The sequence below is a fragment of the Pieris rapae genome, chromosome 18 (genome assembly GCF_905147795.1).
Source record: "Pieris rapae chromosome 18, ilPieRapa1.1, whole genome shotgun sequence".
NCBI lineage: Eukaryota > Metazoa > Arthropoda > Insecta > Lepidoptera > Pieridae > Pieris > Pieris rapae.
Genome location: NC_059526.1, coordinates 7,290,620 through 7,311,313, shown reverse-complemented (window position 1 = coordinate 7,311,313; position 20,694 = coordinate 7,290,620). Strand labels below are relative to the sequence as shown.

Sequence of the window (20,694 nt, the reverse complement as noted above, 5' to 3'; positions counted from 1 at the left end):
GGTTTGATTATGGGGTGTGTACGCAACTGAATTTCCTAACTGTGTTAGCGATCCTCTCTAAAGCGGTTACGGAAAATATCGTAAGGAACCAAAGCCAAAAGAAAAAGTACGAAAAAAATCAAGGCATCACGAAATACATAGATAGCAGAGGCTGGTTACTTAGATATATATAATTATTGAGATTTTAATAATAAAAATCTAAATTAATAATAACAATAATCAAAATTAATTTTTTATTTGTATAACAGCTCCCGAGGAAGGCCCAACATCAGTCGAATGCGGTGGTGTGACATCAACAGCGCTGCGCGTGAGTTGGCAACCAATACCGCACCAAAAACAGGCTGGCTCGCTGATTGGCTATACTGTTCTGTATGCTGCACAAGGTAAGAGACAATATAAGTGATGAATTAGTCTAGCTATTCAAAGGGGGAACGTTGCCAGTATCTTCGGAACCGTGCCTAAAGAGACTCCTTTTAATAATATATTTTTGATATTTTAAGGTTAGTTATCGATTTTTATTTTTAAGTGAATAATAATTGAAATTATTTATGTTATATGAATCAATTAGTGAAAAAAAATAAAACTCAAAATTTATAAAAAATCGATTCAATATTTTGCTTCTTATGGCGCTTCTAAACGGGCCATGTTTTGCTGCAATTGATGGCTGCAACACATGGCCCGGCAACATTGCAAACAATGTCAGCCACACTATGCAATGTTGCAGTAATGTCCCGGCCATATAGCCAAACATGTTTTGTGTAGCCACTTATGGCCGATATGGCCCCGATGGGTTGCCGAACGATCGCTAAGCTATCGAATTCAACTGCAATATTGCACAGCCAGTTCTATTGTTGTTTCAGTCACTCTCTTTATTATGGCATAGTGTATCCTTTTCTACGCGACATGAAGTTTGCTATGAGTGAAGTGTGCCTGTTGCTATATTCTGTGTTTTGCGATCAGCTGGATTTTGACAACTACGTAAAAATGGTTACTGGTCTAACAAGACAATTACTGATTTTATTGAAGAAATACATTTGCACCCCGAGTTGTGGGATATAAAAACCGGCTCATAAAAAGATAGAAATTCTAAAAAAGATGCATGGAATGAAATCCCTGAAAAGTTTGTCATAACAAGTAACGAGGCTTACAAAAATTCAGAAGCCTAAGAACTTACGCAAATAATGAGGAGAAAAAGAAGGAAAGTGGTAGTGCTGGCGGTAAAACAGTAAAGTGGTTTGCTTAAGATGCGACATCGTTTCTCTTTACTCAAAATACCACGAATATAGGATTACATGAAAACTTCTAACGTAAGTATCTTTAATAAAATATTTTAGTCATTATAAATGTACATATCTCTGTATTACGAATTTTATATATCGATTGATAAATTGAACTTCTTCCCTCGAAATCTTTTGCAACTTGTTTCCATTCTGTTACTCCTGACGGCATCTGAAAGGCTTAAAGATATACTAAAAATTTTATGCATTCACAGGCGACTGAAACTACATACTGACATCAGTGCTGACCCACGTGAAGTCGTAGAATCAGAAACAACCGACACTTTGGAAGCCGTCGATACTACTCCAAAACCACGTACTAAAAGGCTCAAATTATTATACGCGATGCTGGCGAAAATAAAAACGAATATGCTGCTACTAGATACCTATTATTATTAAATTTAAAAAGTACATAATAGTTACTACCTATGCGTAACATATTTAATAAACCTATGTTAACTTACCTTGATGTATTATTTTAATCCTTCTATAATAGCTGTACACACCTCTTGTATAAAAGTTGAAATCTAACACTCGGAACAGGTACATAAAACTTTTAAATGAATCTCCTGTTGCCAAAAACCGTAGAGTTATCGCAAATCTCATGATGGCGATGAAACAGGTATTGCTGTTCTCATGTTTGTATCATTTCTTTTTATTTTTGGTCCAATTTTGTTTAAGAGAAAGTCAAAGTCGCCTTTTGAAATTCTAGCCAAGTTCTTGAATAATTTATTATCAAGGCTTATTACTGCTAGACTCAAATTGTCTACAGTTTCACGCCTATTTAAATAAGGTCGAATCCTCAATCTCTTCTTTTTCTGTTCTTTTAAAATTAATATAAGCTGCTGCGACAAGTGTGATTTCATCAGCCATTGTTGCCGGTATGTGTGGCCCGTTTAGGAGTCTGCATCATGGGCCATACTATTGCTGACATATTGCAACACATGGCCCGGCCATAGATTGCTCGGCCATCATCTGCATTAAAACATTTTTGTGATGGCCGGACAATTAATTGCCAATAGTGCAGCCATCAATTGCAGAAAAACATGGCCCGTTTAGAAGCCCCATTAGTAAAACATAATACCTGTAGCCCAAATTAATGAAAAAGTAAAAATCATCGTAATACATTCAAAAAAGGGCCGGTCACATTGAGGTGTTTGTGATGACAGACTAATAAAGATTAACCATACTTAGATTGGCCCAGTGGAAATAAAAAAGAGACTATGCCCATAAAAAACCTGCGAAGATGATGATAAAAGAGATAGCAGGGAAATAATGTAAAATCGTAGCAAAGATAAGAGACTATTAGAAGAATTTGAAAGAGGGCTTCACTCCGTTGGAGACCGTATACTATTAACAACAACAATATAAACTTACTGTAATATTTATAGTACACGTACATATTTTCATTCTTAACTCGCTGAAATTAAAACTTAGGACCGCAAGACTTGACTCCCTACAAGTTAAATTATATTTCGTTCAGGTCGTCAATGGCAGAATGCAACCGCACCAGTGACAGAAATTCGTTTACAAGGTCTTAATAAATACACCAACTACACAGTAAAGGTCGCCGGATTCTCCAACTATGGGATCGGACCTTTCTCGTACCCTATCGTCTGTTCTACTTTGCAGGATGGTATGTACTATTTATATTAATTTTTGGTTTATTTGTGGTAACCATCATATCAGGGAGAGATCACACTGCTTCAAAGATTTCTATTCGATAGCATAAAGTATAATTAATTCAAATTCCTGAAGTTACCAATCTTGTCAAGAGAAGTGATAAATACATTCGATTTTTTGACGAAACAACGTCTTATAATTCGATGGAGCCGGCTGAACGCACGAAAAAACATGACAAATGCGCGTTACCTCGCTTATGACGCATGCGGCGTTACCTCTGTTCAATTTAATGCTTGAAGTGCAAGCGAGAGCGCAGAACGAGCGACAGAGAGGCACAATCGGCTGCGTATGGTGGCGTTTATTCGTTAAAAATTGACATAATTGTATTTATGACTACAAATCAATGTAACTTGATCAATTCAATTATTGTGATTCCATTTATTCCATCTCTATGTATATCCATACAAAATATCTATCAAACAAATAACATTTAAATTTTCTTTTGATGCAACCCTAAAAATGCAACCCTTCCATCAGTATTTTCTTATGACGTTGTCGTTGTCGACGTTCAACTATCGTCAGTAAACCGACTTTACAGACAACCGTTTTTATAGTTAATTTAAGTGCGGTACAAAATACTTTAAAGTTCCCTCAACATAATTTATAGCTTGTGAATTACAAGAACCAAAATTATCGTAATTCTATAAACATTTTGTTATATTATATCGATTGAAACGATGTATTTATAATAATGTAAGTTTTCCTTTTATGTTATGTATGAATTGGTAAATCAAATACGTTTTATTGGAAACCCTTTCGTTTCGATAGTTCCGGAAGCTCCGGCGGAAATAAAGCTTTTATCGCAGTCGTCAAACACGTTGCTTGTTAGCTGGAAGAAACCTCGACAACCGAACGGAAAGTTGCTCCATTATACCGTCTACTGCAAATCTACTGCCAGGTATCTATTAGGTTTAGTTTGCTCGTGTATTTTATATGTTGATAAATAAGTATTTCCTGAGTAGGGATTTTGTGACGTATAATAATACTAATCTAATGGCGATATAACCCTATATTGGTAGCTTGAGAATGCATCCGTTACTTCGACTGATAGACAAATAGAGTTCTGCCTTGTTAAATTTTGGGTTTTAGAGATGTTGAATGAGGGCCGCACGCTTCAGCCATCTTAGTCATAATGACTGCTTTGTATTGTGAAATAAAACAATATATTTAAGATATTCAAGATATATGTTCTATGAACCTTAGATCTATAGTTCATAATATCATACAGAAATGAATTTTCGCTACCAAGTCGTAACGTTAGCTACGAAGTGTGTGAGCGAAAATACGAAATAAAGTAATAAAAAAACACAGCTGAAATGTCCTATTTTTCTAAAATTTTACCTAGACATTATATAAATTCAAGTCCAAGTCAATCAAACATGTTAAAACCTTTTAATTTCAAATGTAGTAAATGAAAATGTGCTTGATACAATAATCAATTTATTTCATTGTAAATTTTTTTAATATCGTATTTAAAATAATAAAACTAACCTGGTGATTTAAGTTTTAATCCAGATGATAAATAAAGAAGTCCAAAAATTTTAAACAAAAAAATATTTTCCTAGTAATGACGGACCAGAGTCTCACAGAATAGATGCGCAGGACACTCAAGACGAGACACATAGCCATGAGCTGAAGGGTCTACAGGAAGGCAAGCAATATGATGTGTGGGTGACAGCAAGCACTACCATTGGAGAGGGTCCTGGTAGCAGACGAGTTACTGATGCACCCCAACAAAGAGGTAATTCGTTATTGTACTGTCAATTTCAAGCCTATTCTAACATGGACCACTACATTTATTTTGATCTTATTATCAGCCAGTAACAGGCATTATATGATACAATTATTGTGATGAATCGTACCCAGGACTCGGGTCATTTCTGCTATAATATTAACATACACATTAGTAAGTTTAAATCGAGATACACTCTAAATGCAACAGGAAATATATACTTTTTGCTAATATATATATAAATTTTAGGTATATATTATGAAGCACGAAGAGGTTCTTGTTTCAACTACAGTTGTATTGGATAGCATACAAGTCTTGTAAAAATTTCATATTTGATAAATTTTGTTAAAGGTTATCAATAATTTTAAACTCGTCCGATCTCCACATATGAATCAAAGTGCAGTGTTTTTGATTAAATGCCAGTTTAGATGCACTTGAATTTGTTATTGCAAACGGTCGGCCGAAAGCTCCCAAATGCGTTGGCAGCCCTTTAAATAATTGAAATTGATTTTATTCATACTTATTTAAATACACCCATTTATGTGATTAATTATGCCAATGTGATTGTATCGTATTTCTAATTTTACTAAGACAAAGTATTTGTTATCAGTCTAATATTTCTCATTGTTCTTATAATAATTAATTTTATGTCTTACGACTGACAATTGTGTACCTTGCGTTAAGTTTGAATTAAGGATATATGTACTCAAAGCTTACAATTTATTGTTGATAATTTTTTTACGAATGGCCACTGAACCGTTCTTTGTGAACAGCTTTGTGAAATATGAAATATTTCACTCGCTGAACATTCTTAAAATCATTTTAACAGATTTAATATTGTTCACATCCAATATATATTGAATTTTATGCCATGTGAATAAATATAAAAATCTAGGACGAAGTTTTTTAACACCCAACATACTATTATATATAAATCAAAATGTATCTTAATTAGTTTGTGTGCTTAGCATAGACGCAAGTACGAATTCACTTGAGATAAATGTATTATTATCAACAGTGGTAGCCGGCGTTTCATCCCTTGGTGGCGAAGTTGTTGTACCAGTTCGTGGTTCTCTGGTCCTCGCCTGCAAGAGCGTGGGTGTACCACCACCACGCACTGTATGGTATCACAACCATTACATCATTACTCACCATCCACGGTATACCAGGAATAAGGATGACAGTTTACTTATCAAAAGTAAGTTTTAAATAAGGCATGAAAGGTACCTTAAAGGTACCTTAAATAAAAAAAAATCAGTGCCGCTACAACCTCTTTAGGTTTTGGCCTAAAATTTTTGAATCATGATCATTTTTAAATCTAATAGGCAAGTAGGTGATCAGCCTCCAGTGCCTGACATGTCATCGACTTTTTGGGTCTAAGACATGTCGGTTTCCTCACGATGCAAACATTAAATGCGAAACTAGAAAGAAAGTCCATTGGTGCACAACAATTACTTTTGCTGACAAGACCCCTACATTTATTATTACACATTTATTCATACACCCTTTGTGTATGAATAAATTGCAGTAAATCTGCTTACAAAATACTTAACGGCCCCGGTTATAGTTTATAAAAAATAAATAAATGTATATAAAATTTAAGGTAAATAAACAGTTAAAGGAACTCCAGCATATTAAATTATTAATATTGTTATAAATTGTAAAATAATGAATAGGAATTTAATCCGAAAAATTCTCTCGCGTTCTTTTTTAAAAAATATCGTAATATTTTTACATTTATTTATATTTCCTCGAAACTCTCATCAAAGTTAATTGCATGTGTATTGTGTCGTTTATTTTTCAACTTCCTGTGCAACCTTTGCTTACATCCCGGGTGTTTTAATATATTTTTGGTTTTCATATTAAACCATCAGTCTGAATAATGACTTGATGTAAAATTAGAATCGAATGTAACCATTGTACTAATATTATAAACGCGACAGTTTGTAAGTATGGATGGATGTTTGTTACTCTTTCACGTAAAAACTATTTGATGGATTTAAATGAAACTTTACAAACACATAGCTTATACACACAACATTTCTTATATACCTACCCCCGCTCCCCGCTGTGTATCAATTCCTAGAGTAAATAATTCATCAAATAAAACCACGGACATTCTAAAGTAGCTAAAAACTTTTTCGTGTCTTCTCTCAGCTAGGGATACAAAGTATGGAATATCCCATGCTGTTCTCTTGATTGTAGTATTAGACGCACTCACATAGTAAGGTGTCTTCTACGCCTACACTTGCGTAATAGTAGTACGAAAAGGAGTGTTTCTTAATCAAAATCCATCTTGTTAATGAACTCGCATCGGTATTATTTTGCGGTCGAACACAACTGCTGCAAGCAGTCGTAGACGACTGCATTATGCGGTCGTGTTGCAGTCGTGTATTTCAACAACTCCTCTACAGCAGTCTTTCTCGACCGAAACATGCGGTCCGTCTATGGCCAGCGTAAGTCTCTCGGTTTACTTATAATACCTACAATTATATTTTTTAGATATAGACCAATCCCTCAGTGGAAATTACACCTGCCTAGCGAAAAATCTCTATGGATCGGACTCAGTGGTGTACTCAGTCAAGGTTCTGCCTCTCCCAGATCCACCCACATTGAGAGCGACCCCATTTAAAGACTCAATTGTCATTGAATGGGATGAATTGAAGACTAATAATGATACGCTGACATATGGGATTAGTAAGTATTTTTAATTAACCATTTATATTGTAAACTATATAAATAGATGTATCAAACAATACATATAACGAAAGGAATTTAATCCTCGGCTTTACCCGCTCCGGCATACTGCTGAAATTTGTAATGCAAAATATGTAAAACATTTAATAAATTTTTCATATTAATAAACTATTTGAATTTGATTGCTATGTGCAAGCAAGTTTATTTTATATGTAATATGTATAAAACATACCTTTAAAAAACGTTATGGCTTAAATAAGATTACAAAACCTTTATTTAGTTCTCTAAGAGGTTGAACTCCTCCTTTTTTGATTTACTTTATCTTATTACTATGTGTTAAACATATAATTCATTTATTAAAAACTCAATGATTAAATTGTGAGTCACTGAATCTAATCTAATCCGTCACGAAATATAATTTCTTTGGATTGTATTTGATCAAAATATAATAAAACGATATTAAAGTAGTTGAAGAACGATAATCTAAACGTCAATCACGCTTATATTTCATCTCAAGTGCTGTCTGTCATTTCTGTATGATTTTTGGCGTATTTGACAGCGCTCAAGACGTAATTTGGACTTGAGCTTAAAATTAGAATATGGATCTGAGACTGATAACACGTTTGAACAACGTTTGCGTGTTTACCAACATGGTACATCCTTGCCAAGAGAATCGTTTAATAGGGTATTTTAATATTACATATTTAGGGTATAATACATTTTAAATACAATTTTCGGAGGCAGATTTAGGGATTCAAAAACAAAAAAATGTAGATTCTATAGTCAATCTGAAATGGTTTTTCAAATCTTGTTTAATAGCAAATTGATTGCGAAATACCTAAAATTATTTTTCTATGTTTGAAGTTATACTTCTTTTGGCGCGATGGAGAAAAATGACGAGAGTGAATTTTTACGATGCGCGCGCACACCGACACCTAAATTCGACATCGTAATGTTAGGTTTAGGTTGCAAATCGATAACTATGTTTAAGTTGTATATTCTAGTAATTTTATATTTAGAACACGCATTTCGTAACAGTACAATTAAACAGTGTGAATAAATAAATATTATTTTCGTGTTTTTAAATCAATTTCATATAATATGACGATGATAGTATTTACTAATATTTTTATTTAATAAACTCTTTTTGATTAATTTTATTATTTATCGTTAATCACTACTGCATTTAAGTTTCGTGAATAAAACTTAAACATAATATAAGGATATATATTACACATGTTAGGTTACAATCTAACATGGCGTGAGGGAGATGGGCCGTGGCAGGAAGCGTGGCCAGTGGTCCAAGAAACCCGCATTGCAGGGATACAACAACACACGCTATCGGGCCTTAAGTGCGGCACCAAGTACTCTGTTAGAGTGACTGCTACTGATAACGTTGGGACATCTGCGCCTGCTCATGTCGATATTACAACCTTAGGTGGAGGTAAGTACTTCAAAAACATTTTTAAAGGCACTTTTTTTTAATTTTATGTGACTATTTTGATCGTGTTTTTTACGAATGGTTTAAATGTGATTTTTAACAATGACAGCTGCCAATAAACTAAGTAGTAAATTAACTTACTGAAAAGTATATCACGAGATAGTAATCGTTCACGAGTTTGTTTCCGGCTTTGAGAAAAGAAAGAAGAAAAAAGAGATTTTTTTTTTATGTAATAGGAGGTAAACGGGCATGAGACTCACCTAAAGCGATACCGCTGCCCATGGACAGTCACATTGCCAGAAGTGTTGCAAGTGCGTTGCTGGCCTTTCAAGAATTGGTACGCTTACCTGGCAATTAATTACATATCCACAGATAACTTTTATGACGACAATTTAAATAAAATAAGAACCTTTTCTGCAGCTCCAATATCGCCCCCTACCACTGATTGGCTTTGGAGTAACGCCACACACATCTACATACAACTTAGTGGATGGGATGACGGTGGATGTGACATCACCAAGTGGGATGTTGACTACAGACCTCTGGGGTCTAATGTATGGCACCGGGCTGATAATAGAGCGGTAAGTTGTTATACTCCTGTAGCCACCGTCATTATATTTTACATATTTTATTAAAATACTTGTGGAAACTGACAAGACTATAGTGATAATTACATACAGCTTTTTATAGTGATGTGTTCTTTAATATACACACCTATATACTAAATTAAACTGTATAAATACGTTCAAATCTTTATTAAAAATACCTACCAAACATATTTTTAAGTCGACGTAAACTAAACTAAACCAACAATTGTACCACCTTACATATTTTTTCCGTGTTCTTTTATGCAAAATATTTGTACAAAATAATTTTGATGTTTCACATCTGCTAGGCGTCCCTTGACAACTCACAATTTATATAAGTCGAATTGAATAAAATTCTCTAGTTTCCTTATAAAACTAATGGTGTAGTATATACTAAAATATTGAAGGTACTATAAAAATAAGAGTAATCATTTTGAGTCCTAATTTTTTCTTTAAAATACATATTAAGTGTTTTCGAGAAAGTCAAGATGCTAAACTGAGAAGTAAAACAATAAATTCGAATTATTCATTTAATATTAACAAGTTCCGTTATATTCATAGTAACATATTCCATATTTCTATGGAAGCATCAACATCGTACGCGGTGCATGCAACCTATTTCCGGGAACATAAATAGCACTCGAAGTATAACTTCACTATTTGTGTTTTTAGTGATGCATTTGCAACATTATATAATATAATTTTTCTGTAAGGAATAAGATGTAGGATCTCTCTGCATCTTCTACCGCATTTACCATGGAGCGTTCAGAGCAGTTGTTCAGACTAACCTGCAGCTGAGTTTCATATTCGTATGTCAAGGCAGAATACAAAATAGTATTGTCTTTAATTAACATAACTTTTACACATTTAAAGAAAACACCATTTTAACGGATAAAAGTTATGTATTAGTGTAAACTTAGAATTATTTAAACATAATTTTAAATTTATCCGACGTTTTGCGTGCTTTACAGCGTGCGTGGTCACGGTGACTGAAGACAAAAGGTCTTAAATGTCAAAAAAGTATAAGCTGTATAAAATGTTGTATTATCTGTATTTATTTCCCCGGAGTTGGTATCGACTAAATGATGTAGGGTTTCTGCAGAAATTGTTCACGGTGTCCTCCATTTTCGCGGGTTGTTTGTGTTGAGATATTAATTTGGATATTATTGGATCCCAGGTGTTTGATAATTTTTTCTTTATTGAAATTAGCGTGTTTTTTGATTTCAATGGCTTCGTGTACCTTCTAGATTCCTCCCAGACCTTAGATTCTTCCCAAGATTATTTTTCATATTTTTTAATACTAAGACCATTCTATTTAATAAAATAATAGGCAATGGAAGTTGCCCATCACTGGGGCTACGACTATCGTTCAGCACTAGGAGCACCGTCTCACTACGCTGTAGCCGTTCAACCTGCTACGTGGTATCAACTACGAGTCACCGCGCTTAACGACGCTGGGAAAGCTACGACTCTCTACACATATGCTACGAAAACCGTAGATGGAGGTGAGATATTATGCAAAGTAGTTTGATTTTGACAAATTGTATACGAATGAGAAATATGGGTGAGTCAATTTATTTAATTATTATTATATTAATTGTTTAATTAATTTATTTTGATGGATTATGCTACTTCGGCAATTTTCCTTTAATTATAAACTAGCTGACACAGCTAACTTTGTTCCGCCTAACAGTCTAATAATATTGTGTTAACTTTAGTTAACTTAATTCAGCATTTCATTAAGGTTAACATTAATACAACTTTTCTTTGCAAATACAGAAATGTTTATTTTTTGTATTTGCGAAAGAAGAATAGCAGTTTTCTTCTCTTCTCTCTCTCTTTTGATGAAGTAATAGCCTGGTTATGCATCTCCATCATCATTCACCTCGAGATCGGAATCACTTGAACTGACACGAATTAGGTGTAAAATGATGCGTAGTTTTGTCAACAGATGGCACCACGTGGTGTTTGCATTCGTAAAATTAATTAATTTATTTATTGTTATTCGATAACTTATCCGATTTTTTGTTTCTTATTCTGCTATTTGGAGAGGAGAACAATCTACTGAAATAGAGATAACTAACATCCGTCCAGCCGATTTTGAGTTATGGATATGCCATTTGATATTCTATTTTAGTTCAAATAGTTATATTCTTATTATTTATAGCTTTTAAATGTGGGATTTTTGACTCAAGTATAGTAAATGTACAATGCCACAGGGTGTAAACATTTTGAATTAGTTTTAATTTTAAATATTAATAAGAATATTGTAATTGCTTACATTTGTGTGTTAGAAATAACAATTTTTAATACCTACTTTGTTTTTTAAAATCAAAACTTGCAGCGGATAGCACACAACCATATTATGTATAAATCTAAATAGAAATTTGTATGTAAAGTGATAGTAAAAATGGACTTAAAATTACTATTTTGTCCCTGTTTAACTGATATATATGTGACATTTATTTTGTAGAGGAAATCGGCCCTCCATCGGATCTATTTGACCTTAACATGTTGGTGATAGTATTCAGCTCCATTCTGCTCGTAATATGTTCACTTGCTTTCATCTGTATTCTGGTTAAAAGGCATAGGTAAGTACATAATAATCTAGTTTACTTTCATTAAACGGAACAGTCCCTATGAAATCATTTGATTTACGTGTCACCTTAATATACATGTGTGTCTATTTTTAATAATAATAATAATAATAATAAAATCATTTATTTCAGACCAATCAACTAGTCCATATGTTGTTAGTATAGTAAAACTTATAAGACTTATAACTATGTTAGTAAAATTATTAAAAACATTTAGTTCATTAGTCTACGTTGATTTGAGACACCCGGCACACGGGCATGTATATGAACCCAGTGTCTCAAAACAGCACATTCAGGCTTATTTGCTATAACCATCAGGATATTGTTGGTACTCGCACGAACCCCACGCATCAGTGAGGCGTAACCACTGGTGCTTTCGGGACAGCCAATCATAAGACTTGTCGAAGATGCTTCCATTAGGTTGGATGCACTATACACCAGCCATCCTACACAGATTATAACAATTTCTATTTTTATTTTAATTAATTAATTAATTAAAAATTTATGTTCAACCATAAATAATGTTCCCATGTTTTTGAGTGAAAACTTCATCATGAACGAAATCTATTCATTGACTTTAAAACTTTCACTATTTTTGTTTATGAAAATTAAAGATTGATATTAAACTTTAAAATCTAAATTGAAATAAGAAAATAATTTAAGAAAAGTCTAATACAAGAAAAAAAGAATAGTGAAAAAAGTCTTATTTACATATTGTTATATAAAAAAAGACAATTTTAATCATAGTAGTTTTCATCAAAATTAATAATTAATATTAAACTTAAAAAAAAATTACATTCGTCATTCGTAAAACAAAATTTTTTGAAGGTTTTACTTCCACCACGTGTGATTTGCGTTCTTTATTTGAATCTTTGACTAAATGAGTACTTTTTTTGTGACACTTAATTTATTATGACGTAGTACAAACCAAAGGAAATCCTTTAATTCCTGAAATTTATCAACCAACAAACCTACACACACCTGACACACACTCTCAAGTTATAATAACATTCCGACAGACAGACCTTGTCATCTCAGTATCGTCACTCCATCGCTGAAGAAGTAAAATCTCGGAACGAAAGCGTCGCTTCGCACTCCGAGAACAAAGACAGATATGCGCATACGCCGCGGATATACACATCTCCCATACACCCACGGAAACCTAGCAAAAATGGTAAGTAACTCGAAAAAACGCACCTTTAGTATAATGAGTCAATGACATTGTGTGTTACTTTACTTGTACGTATATAATTTTTCTGTCTAAGCATTTTATTTTTGTATATTATTCTATTTTATAATTAAGCTTTTAAATTAAATTGTGTAAATATATATTCCACAAAATAAATAACAGTAGAACATACATTTTCTTTGTTTATCTCAAATGTTCTGTGGTGTTATAAAAAGAGATGGTTTTAGCTATACATTGTAAAAAGACTGATTAGTTTTTTTAAGAATGTTGCGATTCAGATCTGACATTATTTATTTTGCTACAGAAATGTTCGAGATAAGCCCGTACGCGGAATTCGCCCTCGGTTTCCGTACATTTGACCACGTGGAAAATCAAGATCTACCCAGCAGACTACCTGGAAGACCAAGATTCGATACGGGCAAGTGCATTTTATCAAAAAAATAACATAGTTATTGTACAAGGATTTGTTATACTTAACTAGTATACTTATATACTAGCTGACCCGGCAAACATCGTTATGCCAAGTATATCATTTATAATAAAAAATAGGGGTTGATCTTAGAGGGGTGAAAATTAGGGGTTTTATGTATTTTTTAATGCTGTATCGTATGTAGAGTATATATATGACATAGAGACATTTATAAATAAATGTTTATATGTATATATTTAGTAGTTGAAACTTCCAAGTCGCATCTATTCCCTGTTATTTCTTGACCTATTTCAAAGGCAAACTGACACTATCGGAAAATATAAAATGATTTTCATAGATTTATTCTCTATTGGAAATTCAATATTCTAGATTGTGCCAATGCAGTTCCAAGTCGGAGTTGGGACAATAAAAGCGCAGCGAGCGATCGGATACATTGTCACTCTAGTCTTACATTGAGTTATGTTAACTGAACGTGACTTATTTTTTTTTTTTATTAAGAAAGCTTTACAGCTTTTTACTAACTTAATAATGTTAAGAAAATAAAACTGGCAGAATCTACGTCCAAAACAAATCACATTTATTCATAGATCACAAATCAACTTATTTAATCCAGATAGTCTTGTATTTCTAATACGAATCGACACTGCTTTAGCCACAGTTGAAAGATCCCCGCCAACTTGTCCTTGCGTTCAGTTGCGTGACGTCACGTCCGCCTCGGCTCGCCATAGACTGCGTTTCGAAATAGAGAATTCATAATATTATATTACTATATAAATATCTATCAAAGAATAAACTAAGTAAAATTTGGTTAAGTAACACATAACAGTTTAGTATACTTTACACATATCAGGATATTCTAACTGCTACTACATTTAGTTGATCGTTTTATCATATATATCTTATGCGTATTAGTATGCCTAATACTGAGATGTTAGTATGTAACTTAAATTATAGCCATAGTAATAGCTTACGCTTTTCCTTAATATCCAACCTCTGAACACTTCTTTTGTTGGCGAATCCTTCAAGGTCTCTACAGTTTGGTATTTACTTCCTGTCGCTATTAGCTTAGGTCCTTCTCTATCTTCCTTTAAATATCTATTGTACAAACATTACCTGTCCTCAGCATATCCCTAACATTTGATCTAACTGATCTTTAGCCGATTGCTATCCTTTTCGTTTAATTTCATAAACTTATTATTTCTGTATGCAACGAAGTGTTAGTAGAAAAAAATATGTCCGGTCCTTAGTACCAGAATTGTATTGCTGTTTTATTTTATATTACAATTTAAGTAGTGTTGACCTACGAGCTAGTTAGCTACCCAGCCAATTAAACAAATGATCATGAAACAGATATAGAAATTTTTATTATTACTCTTAAATTCAAAATGCGTCTTGAAAATATTTAGTGTAGTGTTAGCATCTTATTCTGAGTAATACATGAAAACAAAATCTTTATAAAAGTACCACATCATGAGCACACATACACACCATCACGTACATACCCACACTTTTACATCATCACACAACACAACCAATTTAGGCTTAGTTAAATAAATTAAATCACAATTAGTCTAATGTATTAAATAATTTTTGTTTGTTTGTTCCCTTTTATAAGTCTTTTTGTTGTTAAATGTATCATGTATTCCATCTTTGGCTATATTCTCAGTATATTTGTTTCTAATTATATATAATTTATGTTAGCTGTAGGAGTACTAAATAAATAAATAAAAAAAGTAAGAGAGTTTATATTAACGCTACCACATATATTTAAGAGATAAAATATAATTTGTCTTACTAACTTTTCTAATGCGTTTAAATTTAACTTCCGACTTCTTGACGAATTTAAATTTAACTTATACCCGACGAAGTTTGACTATTAAATAGGTCAGTTCCACATCCAGCAACTCTATATCCGGCTGAATCAGCATTCACTAACGGGATCACGTCTGCTTTGAAATATAACCGTCTCCTTTCGATTTATCCGCACACCATTCAAAACGAAACTAACATGTCAGCCATTTGTTACTATTGAAGTCACTTAATTGAATCGGTATTATGACTTTCTGATAACATTCTTGTTTTGGAAACGTTTTTGAAATACTAATTGTTAAATAAATTAAATGAAATACGTTTATTTTGGAACATAAGATCATCATGGTATCACTTATTCCACGTCATTAAATTCGAACCTGGATTACGCAGTGCATAGAGCAGTGTTGGCCTAGTGGCTTCAGCATGCGACTCTTATACCAGAGGTCGTAGGTTCGATACCCGGCTGAGCACCAATGGACTTTCTTTCTATGTGCGCATTTAACATTTGCTCGAACGGTGAAGGAAAACATCGTGAGGAAACCGACATGTCTTAGACCCAAAAAGTTGACTACGTGTGTCAGGCACTGGAGGCTGATCACCTACTTGCCTGTTACATTTAAAAATGAATATGAAACAGATTCAGAAATCCGAGGCCAAGACTTAATGAGGTTGTAGCGCCACTGATTTTTTATATTTTTTTAAATTGTTAAATACAATCAATATGTTCGGTATTATTCTAAGACATTGTTCTCACCTCACTATTAATATGAGCAATGGTTTTGTTCAATACGCTATGGACATCCATATTATAGTTTTATATTTAACAACAAATCAACTAGGAAACTGTATATTTACAGAATTCCTATTTGTGAAATAAATTGCGAATATATCCCGAGGGCGGGAATCGTATTGAGCACGAGTGTATAAAATTAGTTTATTTGACGAATGATGAAACGAATACGCCTACACATTTTAAACGACGTTTCAGACCCTGCACTTGTAATTTATTGTTTGTAACTTAGTCTATATGGTAATAATAAAAAAAGAATGTGTATTTATTTACACGCGTTAGAAGTTATACTTCTTTGACGTATGGAAAAAATAACTAAAATGCAATAGTGATAAACGATAAATAATAAAATTAATCAAAAATATTTTATTTATATAAGTAAATTATAAGTAATTACTATCACCGCCGTATATTAAATTGATTTAAAATATTTATTTATTCACACTGTTTAATTGTAATGTTACGAAACACAAGTGCTATATATAAAATTACTAGAATATACAACTTGAACATAGTTATCGATTTTCATGCCACCTAGACCTAACTTTACGATGTCGAATTCAGGTGTCGGTGTGCGCGCATTTACAAATTCACTCTCATCATTTTTCTCTATGCCAAAAGAAGTATAACATCAAAAATTTAGACAAAGTATGACAATTAACGCAGCGAGTAAAGCCTACAATTATCCTAAAACTTTGTCAGCAAGTACAATTAATAACAACGTCAATATAACTTTGTTCATCAGAGAAGTCTTGTCAAATGAGCTAAAGTTCAAACACATGCAGGTTATGTGGGTTTGATAATTGCGTAGTTCAAACTTTAAGTGGTGGCAATCAAAACTTTTGGTAGGCATTTGAGACATTTAATTATTTTGTAATGACCCGTGGCTTCGTCTATAATGTACACAATGGCTATATCTGAATATTCTGGCAATCTTCAAAAAAATACATAAAACTAAATCTTCTTAGAGTTCAAACAACTGCTTTTAATCCTATTGTAACGATCTTGTAAAAGAAAATAAAATGTAATCGAATTAAGATTGTATCTTAAATCCACGTAATTTTTAATTTCATATACGACGGTGTTAGTATTTACTTATAATTTATTTATATAAATAAAATCTTTTTGATTGATTTTAATATTTATCGTTAATCACTACTGCATTTTAGTTACTTTTCTTCCACACGTGTATATAAGTACACACACTCTTTTTTATTAATCTCCAGTCTATTAAATTATATAATGGAGTGTTTTAGATTTTATATAGAACATGGGGCAATAGCGCAAGCCGTCGTTTAACGAATGACTATTAGCGCTGTTATATTACCAACACTTACAAATAATTTTTTTGAGACAAAAGAAAAGGATTTACCGCTGTGCCATTTATCAACCAAACACTATACAAGTACCCCATAAAAAGATAGAATTCAAATTTCTATATTTCGTTTGGTGATGTGATGCTCTGCCTACCAATCATTGAACCTAGCATAGTTTTGCGAAGGGACAACTCGGCATTAAAACATAGGTGAATCAGGTTACATCTCTTAATATACTTAAGAGATTTTTCGAATCAATGAATAGAAACGTACTCCATCAGTCTTGTTGTAATTTAGTGAAATTAATGACTTCAGTTACTCGGCTACTTCTATCTAACGTCTGATCGATTACATCGTTCACTGAGATTAATGTGTGTTAGATACTTTTTTGAATCGATTCCCTAAACTTTCATCAAATATATTGTAACACTGTATCGCCGTATATTGAATACTTTAGTTAAGGGTTACAAGTGATTTGTGATTGTTTATTAAAACTTAACATCATATATTATACAGTATTTACACTTACATGGTAATATAAAAAATAATCAAAAAAAAATTTGTCTTATCAACTGATTAATCGAGTTGATGATCGCCCCATCAAATATCCAGTGTTATATAAAGTGTATATTTTATATAATAGACCTGTATAGTAGTTTTTTTCTGGGAGTACGTTGCCTTTATACATAATTATTTAACTAATGTATACAAATATTGTAAATTATATATGATTTTCATCATATCAAATCCCTCATAATATACTTTGTTTTACAGAGACAAGTTTCGCTAATCGATCAGAATCCGATGATAGCGATAGCACATCAAAAGCCACAGTATCAGCTATACCAAGACGTGAGTATCCTTATTTTTATTAAAAATATGAAATCTCTATGATGGAACGGAACTTTTTCGTAAAAAAATCATATAGGTGTCAGATATATGTATCTATCTTCAGATTTGTTGTCAAAATGAAACAATAAGTTAATACAAAATAATAATTAGGCACTCTAATTGCTCAAATTGAGTCTACTGGTTAAGTTTGTATTAGATCATATTTGTTTATAATAAAGAAAATATTACAATTCCTTCTCTAATTAATCGAAAGGAACTTCGTTCTTTCGTCCTTTGATACCTCTCATGTTTTTTTTGTCAGTCGCATCACTTATAGATTTCTCACAGAACATATAAAGGAGCCTCCTTTACATGTTCTGTGAGATTTCTAGAGTCGTGATTAAAACCAAATGGTACTTTGGTGACCTTCTTTTTGTTGCTAAATGTTTTTATGTAACTATTTCTATGTTAGCAAGTTAACTCAAGACTTTCCATTATATTAACAAAATGATTGAAATATATATTTTTAACCACACAATGAAATATTAATATAGTGTTTAACTTAACGCAACCATTTAACATTACCTACATAGTCTATGTTTAAACAGATTGTCATATGTCACCATAATCTGTCATATTATTTGTATCATCCCTGTTTGTACTTGGAATTAAAGCAGTCTGCATCATTTTGTTTAACTCAATGCTGTTTTAGTCATTTTCTATTTCTATCTTAAAAATAGTTTGTAACAGTATAACGTACCTACGGAGTCTTTCATTAGGTAAACATATTAATTTACTAAATATGTATTAACTTTCATTCCATTTAATATTATTGTTGTACAAATGTTAACGAGCAAAATTTTATCATTTATGTCTTACATATAAGATATTAATAAGGAAATGTATTATTAATATCTGTTTTGTATGAAAAAAAATGTAGTTAAGTCAAGTAAAAACCATTTTCCCATATAATTTCTCCCAGATTTGGAGGTTTTGAAACAGCCTTAAGTGTTCAGTTTATGAAACACAGTCTTAATCGATTTAAAAAAAAACTTTACATCGATATTTTCTAGGAAGTTTCTATGAAAAAGGAATGGTAGAATAGAATGTAAGGGCTATATATAACTTTATAGTGTACAGGTGACACCGCTATACACTGAGTTATTCTTGATATTAATTTCTTGCCTGAAATACTTCACAGACCACGGCACGTTCAAAGTATACGTGATTAAACGAATTTTAAATTAATTTCCTGTATCATTTCAGGTCACTGCCGAACTCCGCACCACAGATAAAAAATTTATAAGTTTTATATTGAAACTAAACCATATCATAAGCAATGTTGATAATGTATAAGCATCTGTGTAAAAATATTTCCGTACGAGATAAGTGTGTGTAGCTACTCAAATCTGTTACATTCTTAAACTTTGAATTTGACAATTGACATGCAGCCTTTGACAATTTACAGAAAGGTTACAAAAAGGTTGCAGCAATTTATAACTCTTAAAGTTTCTGGATGTTTTTTTTAACCTAAGGTTAGCGTGGGTGACGCCTTTCAAAGGCTTTATTACTGCCATTAATGTTTTCGCCAACAATTTAGAATTAAGTAACACAAACTTGTTTTACAGCGTCTGACTCGCACCAAATTAAGTTTAGTCTTTGAAATGTGTTTTAAAATCAATTGGCAGGTGAAATATTCGAATTATGTAAATAATAAAAGTTAGGCGTAACCATTGTTCAATGTTATTTTAAAAGACTGATGTTTTTATTATCCTTCTGACGAATCAATTGGCTGTGGATGTATTTCGTGTAACAAAAATACATTTTATCCATGGTTGATTGAAATAAGTCTAATATTTCTGTTGATGAATTTGGAATTTACAAATTTAAATTAATAACTTTAAGGCCCTAAATTCTAGATCTCTATGGAATCAGAAGTTAGTGCTCAAAACTAGATTGTCTTCATGTGTCGAAAAGAGGGCCGTAGTATGTAAAACAATACTTAACTATTAAATAAATGTTAGGATTAAAATTTTGTTGTTACTCAATTGTCGTATCGTATTGAAATAAAATTTTGAAAATGTTCTTGCTTTTCATTACACCATATGTGTTCATAATAATGAAATTCACATCAAAGTATCGTTTCTAAAGCGCGGAGTAGAAATCCTTGGACCTAGTCTGTTGAAAATCAATAAATACAAACTACATATGATGATGAATTATAGTGTCATTACACTGTAGTGTAGCGACTACATAAAAATGGTTGAGAAACGATGCATTAAAGTGCTATCTATCTTCGTTGTTACAGCCTG

The 20,694-nt window shown here is 32.4% G+C and overlaps 1 protein-coding gene and 1 long non-coding RNA gene across 3 annotated transcripts in view; both read left to right on the top strand.

The window, feature by feature from the left end:
• Positions 1–20,432, top strand: part of LOC111000599 (Down syndrome cell adhesion molecule-like protein Dscam2) — a 51,843-nt gene extending 31,411 nt beyond the window's left edge. For both annotated transcript variants that reach the window (XM_045632210.1, XM_045632211.1), the window contains 14 exons: positions 249–383; positions 2,761–2,913; positions 3,729–3,858; positions 4,526–4,701; positions 5,711–5,890; positions 7,195–7,389; positions 8,633–8,833; positions 9,251–9,411; positions 10,748–10,922; positions 11,891–12,008; positions 13,034–13,188; positions 13,508–13,621; positions 18,326–18,403; positions 19,649–20,432. In XM_045632210.1, the coding sequence (XP_045488166.1) occupies positions 249–383; positions 2,761–2,913; positions 3,729–3,858; positions 4,526–4,701; positions 5,711–5,890; positions 7,195–7,389; positions 8,633–8,833; positions 9,251–9,411; positions 10,748–10,922; positions 11,891–12,008; positions 13,034–13,188; positions 13,508–13,621; positions 18,326–18,403; positions 19,649–19,677 (2,000 nt within the window). In that variant the 3' untranslated portion in view covers positions 19,678–20,432. The remainder of the gene's footprint in view (positions 1–248; positions 384–2,760; positions 2,914–3,728; positions 3,859–4,525; positions 4,702–5,710; positions 5,891–7,194; positions 7,390–8,632; positions 8,834–9,250; positions 9,412–10,747; positions 10,923–11,890; positions 12,009–13,033; positions 13,189–13,507; positions 13,622–18,325; positions 18,404–19,648) is intronic.
• LOC123689967 lies at positions 1,143–1,740 on the top strand. The gene is made up of 2 exons (XR_006750816.1): positions 1,143–1,307; positions 1,493–1,740. It is a non-coding gene; the product is annotated as an uncharacterized LOC123689967 (long non-coding RNA).
• Positions 20,433–20,694: the final 262 nt, after the last annotated feature.